This window comes from Mercurialis annua, linkage group LG1-X (genome assembly GCF_937616625.2).
Source record: "Mercurialis annua linkage group LG1-X, ddMerAnnu1.2, whole genome shotgun sequence".
In the NCBI taxonomy this organism is placed as follows: domain Eukaryota; kingdom Viridiplantae; phylum Streptophyta; class Magnoliopsida; order Malpighiales; family Euphorbiaceae; genus Mercurialis; species Mercurialis annua.
In genome coordinates this window covers 12,220,594-12,238,079 of record NC_065570.1, presented here as the reverse complement: position 1 = coordinate 12,238,079, position 17,486 = coordinate 12,220,594, and the positions used below count along the sequence as shown (strand labels likewise).

General features: G+C 32.7%; 1 protein-coding gene and 3 long non-coding RNA genes across 6 annotated transcripts; all 4 read left to right on the top strand.

Moving 5' to 3' along the window:
* The first annotated feature begins 201 nt into the window (after positions 1 to 201).
* Positions 202 to 1,259, top strand: LOC126654776 (germin-like protein subfamily 1 member 20). Its single transcript, XM_050348757.2, has 2 exons — positions 202 to 388; positions 643 to 1,259. The coding sequence occupies exons 1-2, from the start codon at positions 211 to 213 to the stop codon at positions 1,182 to 1,184; spliced, it is 720 nt and encodes a 239-aa protein (XP_050204714.1). The 5' UTR covers positions 202 to 210; the 3' UTR covers positions 1,185 to 1,259.
* Positions 1,260 to 2,666: 1,407 nt separating this feature from the next.
* LOC126654784 (uncharacterized) lies at positions 2,667 to 4,599 on the top strand. 2 transcript variants are annotated; one of them, XR_007632696.2, is made up of 3 exons: positions 2,667 to 2,794; positions 3,630 to 3,712; positions 4,352 to 4,599. It is a non-coding gene; the product is annotated as an uncharacterized LOC126654784 (long non-coding RNA). The 2 variants fall into 2 exon arrangements; XR_007632697.2 differs by having other exon boundaries at positions 3,630 to 3,716.
* A 3,694-nt stretch (positions 4,600 to 8,293) lies between these two features.
* Positions 8,294 to 11,847, top strand: LOC126677708 (uncharacterized). Its single transcript, XR_008790887.1, has 4 exons — positions 8,294 to 8,498; positions 8,610 to 8,703; positions 10,173 to 10,257; positions 11,511 to 11,847. It is a non-coding gene; the product is annotated as an uncharacterized LOC126677708 (long non-coding RNA).
* Positions 11,848 to 13,901: 2,054 nt separating this feature from the next.
* On the top strand, positions 13,902 to 17,486 carry LOC126677702 (uncharacterized). 2 transcript variants are annotated; one of them, XR_008790886.1, is made up of 4 exons: positions 13,902 to 14,195; positions 14,307 to 14,400; positions 15,870 to 15,954; positions 17,208 to 17,486. It is a non-coding gene; the product is annotated as an uncharacterized LOC126677702 (long non-coding RNA). The 2 variants fall into 2 exon arrangements; XR_007640572.2 differs by lacking the exon at positions 15,870 to 15,954 and having other exon boundaries at positions 13,923 to 14,195.

The window sequence follows — 17,486 nt, the reverse complement described above, 5'->3', positions numbered from 1 at the left end:
GTTGGATGCAAAAGGCTTGATGCTAAATTGTCACTTTTATTTGTTTGTGGTCAATTATGATTTTAGTCCATAATTAGAAGTATTAAATGCTGCTCCTTTTCTAGATACGAAGGGTAAAAAAGGATTGATTTCTATATTTTCCCATAATAATAAACTTTTCATGAAACAGAAATTAGTAGTTGGTCAGGGAAGATTGGGGTATGCTTATAAATGCTATGGTTCAGGGATGAAATTATAACATTTACCATACACAAAACTATGGGAATTGATAAATTCTTAGTAATTTTTATTTTCTTGGCGTTGAGTTTCTCATTTGTCACTGCTGTTGATCCTGCACCTCTTGATGACTTTTGTGTTGCACTTGCACCAAGTGGCTCCAAGCTTGCGGGTAAAACATTGCTTTTTTTGTTAAAAAAAGTTATTTTAGTCCATAAATTTGTATGATAAATTATATACTAAAGTCAAATAAATTTCAAATTGTCTTAATTTTTAGTACTATTTAATCTTGGTTTGAATTATATTTGACCTAATTTAAAAATGTTTTATCAATTTATTAATTAACATTAATTGCACAATATTAATAAATTTTTGCTACTTTATAATTGTGCTTAGACATACTGAGACTAATATGTTTTGATGTAGTAACTGAAAATGGACAATTATGCAAGGATCCAAAGTTAGTTACAGCAGATGATTTCTTCTATTCAGGACTGAACATACCAAGTAACACAAATAATAGAATAAGATCAAATTTAACTGATGTTACAGTTAAAGAAATAAAAGGATTAAATAGCCTCGGAATATCCATAGGCCGTATTGATTTTGCACCCAATGGTATAACTCCTCCAACTTATCATCCTCGAGTATCAGAGATTCGTATCGTCCTAGCGGGTACTATCTATGTAGGTTTTATCACATCGAATCCCGATCATCGTGTGTTTGCAAAAATTCTACGCCCCGGAGACGTTTTTGTTGTTCCAGTTGGCTTAATTCATTTTGTGAGGAATATTGGAAAAACTCCTGCCGTTTTAATTGTAGCATACAATGGCCAAAATCCAGATGCTGTATTAGTACCGAATACAATCTTTGGATCAACACCGCCTATTTCCCCTGAAGTTCTTGTCAAGTCATTCCAACTTGATAAAAAAACGGTGGTGAATCTCCAGAAACAAGACTGGACTTAAAATATTTGTCATGTATTTCAATTTTATGTAGATTTTGCAACATAATAATTGTAAAAGGCCGGACCAGGTCTTGGATTTGAGTTTATGAGTATTGTCTTGTGATGAAAAATAAAGATTATATATAACAAAAATAAGTGAATTATATGCTTCTATATATTGCAACTACATACATCAGCCTCTTTTACTACAAAACAGAACTGTCAAATTGTTTATAAATAATAATCTTACATGGTGTATATACAATCTCACCACATCATCTCTAAAGCAATTGCGAGTATGTTTAGCAAAAGTTAAAAAAAAATATGACACGATTTTAAAAATAGAGAATATATAAAAGAAGAGATAATGTGAAAATCACTAACTTTATACGTTTTTTCATTTTAATCACGCCATTTAAAAAACGTCATTTTTATACACCAACTACCAATTTTTCTCAAATCCATACATCGTTCAAAAATCCGGCAAAAATTGTTGACGTGTCACTATCTGGTTCTTATCACATGTCACTATCTGGTTGCCAACTCAGCAATTTTTACCGGATTTTTGAACGGTGTATGAACCTGAGAAAAATTGATAGTTCGTGTATGAACATGACGATTTTTAAATGGCATGATTAATTAAAATGAAAAAACGTGTAAAATCGATAAATTTTTATGACATTAACCCATAAAAAATGATTAAAGCCGTGGTGAATAGATAAATATGTTTTTCTTTTAATTTATTAAAACCTACTAAAAAATTATTTAGATTTTTTAGATAATCTCATTGAAGTAAGCTTATGCTATGTTAAGCATATAACTTGACGTGTGAATAACATTATGGAGTTATCCAGCTGCGTGGTTTAAATTTTAAATTCGAGATCGAATTTTATAAAGAGGGGAGAATGTAATACCCCGTAATTTTAAATTATCAATTTAGGCCATATATCGTTATTTTTGTAGTCGGGAGTACGTAAATTAAATTTAAGCATAAATTTAATTAATAAATGTCCTTAAAAATATATCGTAATTATAGGATGTTAAAATTTAAATTTAGAAATTTAATTTTTTTAATAAGCGGGTGTGACCGGAACTAAAAAAAGATTAGAAAATTAAAATAAAATAATTTAAAGTCCTGAGCGAATATTTTCAGGATTAATATTCGTTAAATGTTTTTAAAAAGTTATCGTCAAAATTCAATAAAATTTAGACGTCGGTTAAATAATTAATTGGGATTGAGCGCGACCTTGGATACTCTTTAAAGATTTATAGAAAATAAAATATATGTTTCGTGCAAATAAAAGTTATATTTTTATTCATTTTATATTTTATTGGATTTTTGGATAAAATTTCATGAAATTTGAAATTAATTTCCGTATTAACTACAAACGACTAATTAAAAAATTGAATTAAAATACAAGTTTGAGCTAGTGAAAGATTTAGCAATTAGCCAAATATATATAAACATGTCAAATGCAAGTTTGGGACGGCAGAATTTATTTGTTTCATTTTTGAAATGTTCACCTGCCTGCTTGCTCATTCTAGAGAGGAAAATTGGCAAAAAAAATTAGGTTTACGATTTCTTCGTCAAATTTCTCGGTTTCGACTTTCGATTATTCGCATGTATATGAGGTAATAATCGTTAATTCGAGTTCAGTTTTATATAATTTGGATTATATTTAAATATATAACATTAATCGTATCGAATCGATCCAATTCGTATCGATTTAACGTTTTAATTGTGGATTTGATTAGGATTGAAGTGATTGTAGGTTTTAATATTGGAATGGATTATTAATTCTTTAAAATGAGATTTAATGTGAAAAGTGTGGTATTAAAACTGTTTTGGTTAAAATTAGAACGTGGCTAGGAACTAACTTTGAAAATAAATTACGGGATGGCGAAATGCCAGAACGAGGTGATTTTAGTGTGTATTTGGTGCGGGCCGGCGAACGGAAATGCGGGGCAGCCGCCACTACTACAGCAGCCAGGCAGCAGCAGCTGCTGCAATCCAATTGTTGCAGTGGCTATAATCTGCAGCTACTGTTGCACATTGCAGCAGGGCTGCCGATGTGTTCTGACAGCTGTGTTGAGCACAGCGGAGGCTACGCTGGTGTGTGCGTACGACTCCAAAATATAATTTTTGGAATTTCAAAAATGTGATTTAAAGCATGTTGAAAATTGGTTGGAAAGTATATTTTAAAAATGTTAAAATGTTAGGAATTTATATTAAAAAGAGTAATAAAATGAAATATAATTGGTTTATTAAAACGGTGCGACGACGTAATCAAGTTATAACTTGATCAAGTCAAGTAAAAAAAGATTATAAATTTATACCGAGAATGAAATTTAAGTTTTAAAAGAGATGTTACAGAATGAAATCATTTAAAGTTTATAAGTTATATGATACGAATAAAGTTAGGGATTCGATATATGATTATATTATAATATTATAGTCCTATGTTAGATTTGACGGGTCATCCAGCTATCGGATCGGGAGTTCAAGGAGGTTGGCGGTTTTGATATACGTGGTTGATTGGAAATAGCCGTGTATGTGAGTTTACATTTACTTTTGCGATTAAAATTCTTTATTATATTATATTATAATAAATGCATCGCATATCGTATGATATTATCTATTATGCTTATTATATCATCCATGAATAGTATTATGAAAACCAGTTTTAGTGATCCGAGAAAACGAGCTACCTATTGGGCATCAATAGGACTTTGTTATCACCGATGTTGATTAAATTTTTATGTGTTCGTATTTAGTGTATAAGAATGAAAAGTAAAGTTGAGCATTATATGTTAGATACGAGGTAAACTCGGTAGAACCTCTCGGGACTGGGATCTTGATGGAGTGGAATTCTCAAAACCTATATCTACTGAGTAACTCGGTAGAGATTCTCGGAACTCACAACTTGAGATTAAGAAATAGTATCGGTAAATCGGTTGATAATCTCGGGACCGTGCCACATGGTTTGGATTGATTTGACATGGTCTAATATGGATATAGTACAAGTAGCTTATAATATAAATTTGGAATTAGGGTTTTGATCGGATCTAATATTTGGATTATGTTTGTACTTGTTTTATATATATGTGGTCCTATTTTATTTAATATGCATTAGTAATAGTGAACTCATTCAGTTTTAACTAACCCTTTAGTATTTTTTCCCCTTTCAGGTTCATAGCATTATGAAGTGGCCGGGCTTCCATCTTTTATTCCGGAAGCATTTTTAAATTATATAAAGATGACTGATATCTTATCTCTAGAGTTGTAGTAGTTTTATAATATGAGAATGTGTTATCTTAGTTTAGTAGTTCACTCTATTTTACACAACTTTAATATGAACTGTTATATATATATATGGTTTGAAAACCTGCGTGATTTTCATAATATATGGATGATCTACTAGTTGTTATATCATAAATTGGTTTATATGGCAAAGATATTATAAATGAAACTTGGTAGAATATGAAATACAAGAAATGTGTGAAAAGCCCTGGTCTATAGTGAACCCAATGTTGGTTTTCAGAAAATGCTTTCATTGAATGATGTTATGTTTATAAAAGTGTTTTCTAAAAACATATTTTATATATTAGGCCAAATGTTGTAAAAAGACCAAACCTTTTACAAAAGTATCACAAAAGTCCTGATCTTTCAATTTTATCGATATTGGCCAGAAACGGATTATTTTGTCTCAATTTTGTCCAACAATCAATTTTGTTGATGTAGCGCCTACGTTGCGTGCCACACAATATACTACCGTGACAATTATCAGGTTAAAAGTACATTTAATCTCTTAATGTTTAAAAAAATTATCAATTTTATACTTATAAATTTTTTAACATATTTTACCCGATTAAATACCACCAGCACCGTTTTCGGCCGTCTCTCCCGTTTTCCAACCGTCCCATTTTTTTTCGATCGATCCACCACTGTCGCCAGAATTTTTTTTCAACCAAACTAATTTAAAATGCTAAAAAATTTTAAGAAAATTTTAAAAAATTATAATATTTGTTCGAAATACGGAGGAGCTGCTGCTCCAAAAACGAGGAGCAACATCTCCTAGGGCGATGAGCTGTTGCTCCTCGGTTAGAGGAGCAGATTTGCTCCTCCGACGAGGAGCAGCAGCTCCTCGTTTTTGAGGGTGTAAATATTCTTTTAAAAAAATTTAAGAATTTATTAGCTTTTTAACCTAATAATTGCAACGGTGGCACATTGTGTGGCACGCCACATAGGCACATCAGCAAAATTGATTGTCCATTAAGGGTTGGACAAAATTGAGACAAAATAATCTGTTTCTGGCCAAAATCGACAAAATTGAAAGGTTAGGACTTTTGTAAAAGGTTAGCCTTTTTACAACGTTTGACCTATATATTATTATGATTTGAAAAGCAAAAAATTTATAGCGTTTCTAGGTTTACTATCGGTTTCGGAGTCATCACTCTTATTTCCTAACGCCGGTCTCGACTCATGAATTTGGATTGTGATAGGGGATTGGTTTGGCCAAGTGTAGTACAAATTAGGTTTTTTTTTCTTTTTATGTGTTGTATATTATTATCGTTCCCCTTATTTAATTATTATAAGGTTGTTTAAATAGGATCAGGGTTTAGATTAAGGTTTCATAGAGTCTATATTAGGTTAGGATTGTTCTGATAGGTGTTTAGATTAGGTAAGATATCTATCTAAGATAATTACAAGTTAATTTTTGTATCAATTAGTATATCCATGATAAAATGGAAATCGGCTATTTTAGTCTTTGAAAATGTTAAGAAGGGCTTACAAGGCCACTATGGTTTAGTTTTAGTCAATTTAATCCAACAAATCTACAAATTGGCCCATAAACTTATAAAATATTGTAATTAGTCCAACTTCTTAGACTTCTATCACAATTCTTTTGAATTTTTACAGGCTATTTGCGATAAACTACGTTTCAATCCTTCAAGTTTATCGCTGCGCACTAATATAGTCCGCTTGAATTCTATCATGCGGATCATTAGCTCGTCAGTCGGACGGATGTCTTTGAAAATCAACATCGTGCGCTTCAGCTCTTATCACTTTTCTACTTGTCCATAAAAGAGGTGTCTACAGTATATTATTACACTTTCTGGATATATTTTATTTAACATGTTTTAGTTCAAATTTAAAAAAAAATGAAATAAGCGAAAACAATCTATCAAATTGTTTTGAAATTGCTGCCGAATTAGTCTGAATTAACGACGAATTATTCTATCGCTAATTTAGGGACGGATTATTTTGTCGCTAATCTATCTTTATTAAATGACGGATTAGCGATAGATTAATCCGTCACTAAAATTAGGAAAATTGTCGCCAATTCATCGCCAAAATATGGAAAATTAGCAACAAAAATTGAGTTATAGTAACAGCTTTATCCGTCGCTAAGTCAACGACAAATACCTTTTCTTCATCGCTAATAATTTAGCGATGAACTTATTAATGACGGACTAAATTAATTTAGTGATGAAAATGAGCCATTCGGTGATGAATATTGGCATTTTTTTAGTAGTGAAGGTACAAAAGCTCAATTTTAATATCTATTTTTTTAATGTTGTGTTTTTTTTTATGTATTTTTGCTTTAGTTAAAAAACTTGTTATTTTTAATCATTTTAAAAATTATTATTTAAATAAGGCTTAATGGCGTAAAAAATTATAAACTTTAGTGTGTTTTGCAAATTTAACATAAACTTTCAATTTTGTCAAATTAATACACAAACTTTTGATTTTTTGCAATTTTAGCACCGATCAATTTTCCTTCAAAAAAATAGAGAAAAATGCTGATGTGGACGCCAGAATAGTGGTTATTCCGGTGTACACATCAGCATTGTTTTCACGAAAAATTGATCGGTGCTAAAATTGCCAAAGATCAAAAGTTTGTTTATTAATTTGCCAAAATTGAAAGTTTATGTTAAATTTGCAAAACACGCTAAAGTTTGTGATTTTTTACGCAATTAAACCTTTAAATAATATGTCAATGGTTAATGATCCTTTATCTCTAGTTTTTAAAGTAAAATTTAATCTGTTAGATGATTTTTAATGAAGTGTAAAGTGGTCATTTGTCCGCTGATTATCTATTTTACTTCACTTCGTAAACTATTCTTTATCAATTTCACATAATCATTTTGCAAATCTATCCCCTCAAGTTCTTATTTCCTCAATTTATTTTGCCATTTTACCATTGGATAACATCCACAATGCAATGTCATTTTTTATGCTAAATTTAGCATGAAAAAGTAACAAAATGCTATATTTAGCATAAAATTCTAATTTTATCTTCAATGCAAAATGCTAAAAAATATTATAATAATTATATATCAACTTTTTGAAAGGAAAAAAAAACAATTCTTTTATAAATTATTTTAACATAAATTTTATTTTTCAATTGATATAATAATGAAAATCTTTTTAAAAATATTATTAAGATAATCGATGGATTATATAAAAATAAATTATTTTATAAATCATTTAATATGTTGTGTGGTCTATTTTTTCTAATTAATTAAAATTGTAAAAATAAAAAAAGATTGTAAAATTTAAAATAAATAGTGAAATTAAAATAAATAATACAAAAAAAAGTAATAGTAAAAAATTATAATTAACAATGAATTTTGATTGGTTGTTGAAGTTTAGTGTATGCTATAATGGATGCTAAATTTAATACATGATATAGCATATGCTAAATTTAGCACTGATTATAACATCGCATTGGAGACTGATTTTAAAGCTCAATGCCATATTATAGTATTAGCATGGCAATTTAGCATTGCATTGTGAATGCTCTTTGAAAATGATTTATTTAATAGTGTATAAAAATATAATTGTCTAATTCTTTTAGAGTATTAAAACTCATTTGGGTTAATTATGAAACAAAATTAATATTTTACTTTTTTGATTAAATAAATTTAAATTTGTAATTTTTATATATGAACCAACCATGCATGTAATACTTTTTGAATCCGCCATCAAATCAGTCATTTTCAACGCTAACGGATTATCGTCAAAGTTTTGTAAATTTACGAAACTATTTATCATAAGCACGACGGGTAATTAAGAGATCGGGTTAAAGTGTAATTAAGCCCTTGAGTTAAAATGGATTTTTTACCCTTTGATGACTTAATCAACTTGTTAAGGAAGGGATTGATGTTAGCTATCCTTATCATTTTGACTTGAGAAAAGAAAATAAACCCCAAAATTTCTCCCTTTTCTCCATGGAGGCCGATCATCATCACCATCACCAACGTTCATCATTTCTCCATGGAATTTGAAGATTATAGAGGCAAAATGATCATAAGACAATGAAGACCCAAGGTAAGCTAACAATTTCTGAGTTCAATGGTGAATTTTTGATGGAAATTGGATAAGCAAGTGTTGAGGTTTTGAGATAGTGATGTTAACTTGGTATATTTGATTGTTTGTAAGGTGTGTATGATGGATTTGGAGCTAAGGTTATGGAATTTTGATGATGGTTCATGAAGACTTTGATTCGGTTACAAAGCCAATACATTAAGTGAAGGTATAAATCTGAGTTTTTGAATTTTGATGATGAAATTGGTTGAATTATTGATGATTAAAGCTGAGTATAAAACTGTTTGTGATGGTGTTAAGGAGTCAAGTTTGAGCTATGATTTAGGGGTGTTGTAGTCGGTATTAATGGCTGGAAATAGGTCGGAATGAAAGAGGGCATGTCGGACTTTACCACGGAAGTGGTGGTTCTGCTCAAATGAGCAGTACCCATCTGCTCCGGTGAGCAGAACATGGCTGCTCACCAGAGCAGATGCAGCCCTGTTTCTGGGCTGTTTCTGCCCAGAAACAGGGCAGCCCATGGGAGCTGTTTTGGCAGCTCCCAGGCGGCCGTACGCACCTCGGATTTGGTTAAAGTCTGAACAAAAAATATAGTCGGGATGTTGATGAGTAAGAATGCACAATTAGTTTGGTCATTGGCTGTTTGTAAGCATGTCGTTTATCGGCCCAAAGTCGATAGTTAGTCACTTTGGAAAAATAATTAATTTTAAGGAAAAATTATAAGAAAAATAAATTGGATAGTCGGAGGTGTAAAGTATGAATTATCGAAGTTAAAAAGGATATAGGCTTCGAAAAAGTCGAATTAAAAATGGATTAAACGTATTTTATGTTAATAAAATACTGTTTTAATAGTTGTGTTTGAGTTAAGTTTGAGAGCGGTTTCGGAGGTCGCTAGGATTATCTTTCATGTCTGAAATTGTACGTATGGCGTGGGTGCATGTCGGACTAAACCCCGAACAACTCGGTTCTGCCCCACGAGGTAGAATATGCCCTCCACAACAACCCAAAGTAGGCTTGTTAGGCAGTTTTAGGGGCTGCCAACAGTTTTCAAATGGTGCAGGATAGGCAGTTCGAGTGCGTTTTCTGACCCCCTACGCATACCGAATCAAGTTCGGACCTAAATGGAAATTGTAGACCGTATTACATAGATTAAATATTAACAATTTAATCACAGTTTTGATGCTTTAAGATAAGTGAATCTAAAGCTCAAAAATGCATGAAAAATGCTGAATTTGGATTAAAAAGAATTAAGGAGTCAACTTTGGAAATTCATTGTGAATAATCGAGATGTCAAAACTAGTCGAAGTCTTCACGGAAGTTGTAGATATGAATATGAAGTTTGAATATGTCGAGTTTGTTTCGAAAAATGATCATTGTACATACTCGGTTTTAAGGCCCAAAGTAGCAGCCCTAGTGGACTATTTGTGCAGCCTTAAAAGGTTAAATCAGAGAACCAACTTCCGACCCATTTTCCGACACCTTCGGGTGCATTTCATGGTCTGATACCTAAATGAAAGTTGTAGGCGACATTCTAAACTTTAAGAATGTCGATTTTGTTCAAGGGTCAACCCATTTTAGATAAGCGTTTTTAATGACCGAAATAGGTTGATCGAGCTAGTTTTAGATGCGTAATCGTAATTAGATTTGTTATTAATTCGTAGCGTTATCGAATTTGCGTAGACTCGACGAAGCGACTATCGACAAGGCTCGACGGGAACGGATCGAGATGTCTTCGTGTTTATTTGAAGAATTTGGATAGCAAGTGGTGAGTACACTTTAAATTACTCGCTAATATTCGTAGAGCTACGTATTTTAATACGAAAGCTATATGAATATTTTTATGTTTATATGTATGTTTTGAAAATGATGTTTTATCGTATTGTGCTATTTTGATAATAATACAAGTAAATGAAAAGAGTATATATATTTAAACATCGGGGATGGGTAAAGTAATAAAATGTGAATTGAACCAAATATAAATAAGAAAAGTACAGTACATTCCTATATGTACTAATAAATCGAATATCGAATAATATACAAGTATCAGATCAGATATGAATAAGGAAATATAGTACATTCCGATATGTACTATCAAACATAATAAATACCCATACGTGCGTGTGTTATAGAGGTATGCTTGTAGATTGTAATGTGCATGCCATGGTCCATAAAGGATCAATACAACAGAACGAAAAATACAAAAAAACGTAAAATGAGAATTGTACTATGGTGCACAAAATAATAAGAACTGAGATACAAGGTTGAACTCGGTAGAATTATCCCGGGACTTGTATCTCATCCATTCTCGATGATAATCCTCGGAACTCATACGAAATAAAAAGTAAGTGTGATACATCGAGAATCAATACGAAACAAGATCGAGACACAATGTGAACAATTACTCCTATTAAATGTCAATAGGAATCATATGAATCGACAGTTAAGTTCAAAAGACCTGCAGGGTGCAAAGTCCGAATGCAGACACGAAGGTAACTCAGTTGAACTATCTCGGGACCCGTGTTTAAGGAGTAACTCGGTTGAATTATCTCGGGACTCCTATCGATCGTTCGGGATTGAGAAATGGTACAAGTAACTCGGTTGAATTATCTCGGGACTGTACCATATGGTTATGGGTAACTCGGTTGAACTATCTCGGGACCCAACCATAAGGATCAAGTCACAAGAGACTTGCCAATGATTTAGTTCGACTTAGAATCATGATGATATAAACTAAGATTTAAGATTCGGTCGAAAACTAATGAAACAAAACGAGAGAAGAAAAATATCAAAACCATAATAAGAAATTGAAGATGTCAAATACGTATAAACTATAAGTTTATGAAATAAACAAAGAATTATGAAGGAAAATAAAGAAGATACGCAATATGATGTCAAAAGATTATTTTTGATATATAGAATGGATTTTCAATGGATTTTAACCCTTTATGTGATATTGCGTGTAATTTTGGTGAACTCACTCAGTTTTATACTGACCCCATTGTTCCTCCCATTTTTCAGGGATAGTATGATATGATTTGAAGAGTCAAGCTTCCGAAGTTTTAATTCTCGGAAGTCATTTGCACAAGAAGTGAAAGAAGGTTTTCATTCTAGCGGTCCGCAGTAGTCTAGATGTTTTTTTTTTCTATGTATTTGTCTAGCGCATTTTAACTCTGATATTTTTGTAAAATGGGGTCACATGTATTTTGATATATGAAAAATGATTTGATTTGCGAAAAATTTACACGGGATTTTAGGCTTGCTACGGGTTTCGGAGCTACCACTCCCATTCCCTAGCGCCGGTCGCGACTCATAAATTTGGGTCGTGACAAAGGTGGTATCAGAGCAATGGTTTAGATTCATATGCCATTGCCTGTATACGATTGATGTCTGTAGTTCCTAGGTATGATGTCACTAGGTTAAGCTAAGAACTACTGCAGATTATAGGAATTTCCAGTCATGTCTTTTGAACGTTATCATCTTTTTCATCGATTTTTCAATCATTTTACAAAGACGTCCCCTCCTATATGTGCTATTAGGAGTCGAGTTAGGAATGTGCATGAGCACAATTTATGTTTTGTGTTTACTCGAATAAGCAATACGCTTTCGAGTATCTATAGTCTGCGAAGAGTTATATACTCTCGAGACTCATATTATATAAGAACGTCGTTATGAATCGCAATGGTTTTGAATTGATTGAATGGTATATGATGGATGAAATATGTATTGCTTTGCAGCGCGATCACTCAGGAGAGTGATATGCTCACAAGTATGTAAGCCTGTGATAATTTATATTATACATGAAATGTATATATTATAATCGATTGTTATGAATAGAAATAGTTCTTATGGTTAAATGCTGCAAAGTTTGCTAAGTCTATGTTGAGCGAAATGCTCGCAAGACATAAGATAGGCGACGTAGCCAAGGAAAATCTAGGAGACATAGATTTTATTTGAACTCGATCAATATAGATGTATATAGATTGCGAACGATAGTACGATAAATGATAAGAAAGAATAGTTATACAGAGTCTGATGTCAAAGAAACTTACGTAAAACCCGTTTTATTAGAAGAAAAGTATTTGATTTGAATGAGATGTTTTGAAAAGACATAATTGTGCCCGGACACGATTCATAACAACATCGCATTGACACGAATAGAATTGCATCACTACATCCATATTGCATTCACTAATAGGACATGCATCATATACATTGTGTATGTTTGAAAATAAAAAAGAGGAGTGTCATTGCAACTCTTGTGATGAGAGAAGTCATCACACCGGCGCACAATTATGACATGATTTGAGAAATGAAAAGTATCGTGATTTTAAACGGATGAGTTTTCCGACGTAAGTAAGCTCAGACAGAGACTCTGTATATAGAGGCATAGGACAAGACTGATCATCTTGTTAGGCCTATATGAAAACATACGTATGTAACACGACAAGTATATAAAACGACGAGTAGTGTAATGCGAATCACAACGTATCGAGATTTGAATTGCAGATCTCTAAGGCAGTCTTGTATATTAAATACAAGAACAACGACGCTACTTCACAAACATGTAAAGTAATAGCGGACACGTTTAAACTCGAAGCACGTTTACCTCTAGGACGAGGAAATCGAACATAGAAGTTAGTTACGCCAGGGGATATGAACCCTACAAACAAACAAACGTTGTTCCAAAAAGGTCAAATAAAGAGAATTGATTCATAATAATTATGAATCAAGTAGTAATAAGATGGTTATAATTGTTAGCATAAGAAATTACTCGATAAGTATATCGAGACACTTTCACCTAAGAACAGTATTAGATGAATGGTCGTATAAACCTAACTGTAAAGTCAACAGTTAGTGAATAATTAATAAGAGTATCGCAGCGGAAGTGTGGAAGAAAGAGAATGATAAGGTTTGAATAAAGATTGGTTAAGTAGTATAAGAAGATTATGAAAATTCGAGGACGAATTTTTATAAGGGGAGAAGATTGTAATAATCCAAATTTTTAAAGTATGACGTGAGTGTCATGGAGAATAATAATGAGGATTAAGAATGAGAATGTCATATTATGATTGGATAATAAGGACTTAGACTGAAGCGGGTCTATTGGAATTATCGAAAAATAATTATCTAAATGGAAAATTATTATGCGAGAAGTTGGATTTAATTGGGACTAAAGAAAATAAAATAAAATATTGGAAAGTCCCGAGCTAATCAATTTTACGATAGAGATCGTAAAATAAATTTATGGATATAAAATTAAATTTCGTGAAATTTAGACAAAAATATTTTATTAAGCGGAATTTGGATATTCGGAAAAAGAAAATTAAATAAATAAATTATTGGACTTGGATCGATAAATAATATGACAAAGTTTATCGCTAACGGATTATCGTCAAAGTTTTGTAAATTTACGAAACTATTTATCGTAAGCACGACGGGTAATTAAGAGATCGGGTTAAAGTGTAATTAAGCCCTTGAGTTAAAATGGATTTTTTACCCTTTGATGACTTAATCAACTTGTTAAGGAAGGGATTGATGTTAGCTATCCTTATCATTTTGACTTGAGAAAAGAAAATAAACCCCAAAATTTCTCCCTTTTCTCCATGGAGGCCGATCATCATCACCATCACCAACGTTCATCATTTCTCCATGGAATTTGAAGATTATAGAGGCAAAATGATCATAAGACAATGAAGACCCAAGGTAAGCTAACAATATCTGAGTTCAATGGTGAATTTTTGATGGAAATTGGATAAGCAAGTGTTGAGGTTTTGAGATAGTGATGTTAACTTGGTATATTTGATTGTTTGTAAGGTGTGTATGATGGATTTGGAGCTAAGGTTATGGAATTTTGATGATGGTTCATGAAGACTTTGATTCGGTTACAAAGCCAATACATTAAGTGAAGGTATAAATCTGAGTTTTTGAATTTTGATGATGAAATTGGTTGAATTATTGATGATTAAAGCTGAGTATAAAACTGTTTGTGATGGTGTTAAGGAGTCAAGTTTGAGCTATGATTTAGGGGTGTTGTAGTCGGTATTAATGGCTGGAAATAGGTCGGAATGAAAGAGGGCATGTCGGACTTTACCACGGAAGTGGTGGTTCTGCTCAAATGAGCAGTACCCATCTGCTCCGGTGAGCAGAACATGGCTGCTCACCAGAGCAGATGCAGCCCTGTTTCTGGGCTGTTTCTGCCCAGAAACAGGGCAGCCCATGGGAGCTGTTTTGGCAGCTCCCAGGCGGCCGTACGCACCTCGGATTTGGTTAAAGTCTGAACAAAAAATATAGTCGGGATGTTGATGAGTAAGAATGCACAATTAGTTTGGTCATTGGCTGTTTGTAAGCATGTCGTTTATCGGCCCAAAGTCGATAGTTAGTCACTTTGGAAAAATAATTAATTTTAAGGAAAAATTATAAGAAAAATAAATTGGATAGTCGGAGGTGTAAAGTATGAATTATCGAAGTTAAAAAGGATATAGGCTTCGAAAAAGTCGAATTAAAAATGGATTAAACGTATTTTATGTTAATAAAATACTGTTTTAATAGTTGTGTTTGAGTTAAGTTTGAGAGCGGTTTCGGAGGTCGCTAGGATTATCTTTCATGTCTGAAATTGTACGTATGGCGTGGGTGCATGTCGGACTAAACCCCGAACAACTCGGTTCTGCCCCACGAGGTAGAATATGCCCTCCACAACAACCCAAAGTAGGCTTGTTAGGCAGTTTTAGGGGCTGCCAACAGTTTTCAAATGGTGCAGGATAGGCAGTTCGAGTGCGTTTTCTGACCCCCTACGCATACCGAATCAAGTTCGGACCTAAATGGAAATTGTAGACCGTATTACATAGATTAAATATTAACAATTTAATCACAGTTTTGATGCTTTAAGATAAGTGAATCTAAAGCTCAAAAATGCATGAAAAATGCTGAATTTGGATTAAAAAGAATTAAGGAGTCAACTTTGGAAATTCATTGTGAATAATCGAGATGTCAAAACTAGTCGAAGTCTTCACGGAAGTTGTAGATATGAATATGAAGTTTGAATATGTCGAGTTTGTTTCGAAAAATGATCATTGTACATACTCGGTTTTAAGGCCCAAAGTAGCAGCCCTAGTGGACTATTTGTGCAGCCTTAAAAGGTTAAATCAGAGAACCAACTTCCGACCCATTTTCCGACACCTTCGAGTGCATTTCATGGTCTGATACCTAAATGAAAGTTGTAGGCGACATTCTAAACTTTAAGAATGTCGATTTTGTTCAAGGGTCAACCCATTTTAGATAAGCGTTTTTAATGACCGAAATAGGTTGATCGAGCTAGTTTTAGATGCGTAATCGTAATTAGATTTGTTATTAATTCGTAGCGTTATCGAATTTGCGTAGACTCGACGAAGCGACTATCGACAAGGCTCGACGGGAACGGATCGAGATGTCTTCGTGTTTATTTGAAGAATTTGGATAGCAAGTGGTGAGTACACTTTAAATTACTCGCTAATATTCGTAGAGCTACGTATTTTAATACGAAAGCTATATGAATATTTTTATGTTTATATGTATGTTTTGAAAATGATGTTTTATCGTATTGTGCTATTTTGATAATAATACAAGTAAATGAAAAGAGTATATATATTTAAACATCGGGGATGGGTAAAGTAATAAAATGTGAATTGAACCAAATATAAATAAGAAAAGTACAGTACATTCCTATATGTACTAATAAATCGAATATCGAATAATATACAAGTATCAGATCAGATATGAATAAGGAAATATAGTACATTCCGATATGTACTATCAAACATAATAAATACCCATACGTGCGTGTGTTATAGAGGTATGCTTGTAGATTGTAATGTGCATGCCATGGTCCATAAAGGATCAATACAACAGAACGAAAAATACAAAAAAACGTAAAATGAGAATTGTACTATGGTGCACAAAATAATAAGAACTGAGATACAAGGTTGAACTCGGTAGAATTATCCCGGGACCTGTATCTCATCCATTCTCGATGATAATCCTCGGAACTCATACGAAATAAAAAGTAAGTGTGATACATCGAGAATCAATACGAAACAAGATCGAGACACAATGTGAACAATTACTCCTATTAAATGTCAATAGGAATCATATGAATCGACAGTTAAGTTCAAAAGACCTGCAGGGTGCAAAGTCCGAATGCAGACACGAAGGTAACTCAGTTGAACTATCTCGGGACCCGTGTTTAAGGAGTAACTCGGTTGAATTATCTCGGGACTCCTATCGATCGTTCGGGATTGAGAAATGGTACAAGTAACTCGGTTGAATTATCTCGGGACTGTACCATATGGTTATGGGTAACTCGGTTGAACTATCTCGGGACCCAACCATAAGGATCAAGTCACAAGAGACTTGCCAATGATTTAGTTCGACTTAGAATCATGATGATATAAACTAAGATTTAAGATTCGGTCGAAAACTAATGAAACAAAACGAGAGAAGAAAAATATCAAAACCATAATAAGAAATTGAAGATGTCAAATACGTATAAACTATAAGTTTATGAAATAAACAAAGAATTATGAAGGAAAATAAAGAAGATACGCAATATGATGTCAAAAGATTATTTTTGATATATAGAATGGATTTTCAATGGATTTTAACCCTTTATGTGATATTGCGTGTAATTTTGGTGAACTCACTCAGTTTTATACTGACCCCATTGTTCCTCCCATTTTTCAGGGATAGTATGATATGATTTGAAGAGTCAAGCTTCCGAAGTTTTAATTCTCGGAAGTCATTTGCTCAAGAAGTGAAAGAAGGTTTTCATTCTAGCGGTCCGCAGTAGTCTAGATGTTTTTTTTTCTATGTATTTGTCTAGTGCATTTTAACTCTGATATTTTTGTAAAATGGGGTCACATGTATTTTGATATATGAAAAATGATTTGATTTGCGAAAAATTTACACAGGATTTTAGGCTTGCTACGGGTTTCGGAGCTACCACTCCCATTCCCTAGCGTC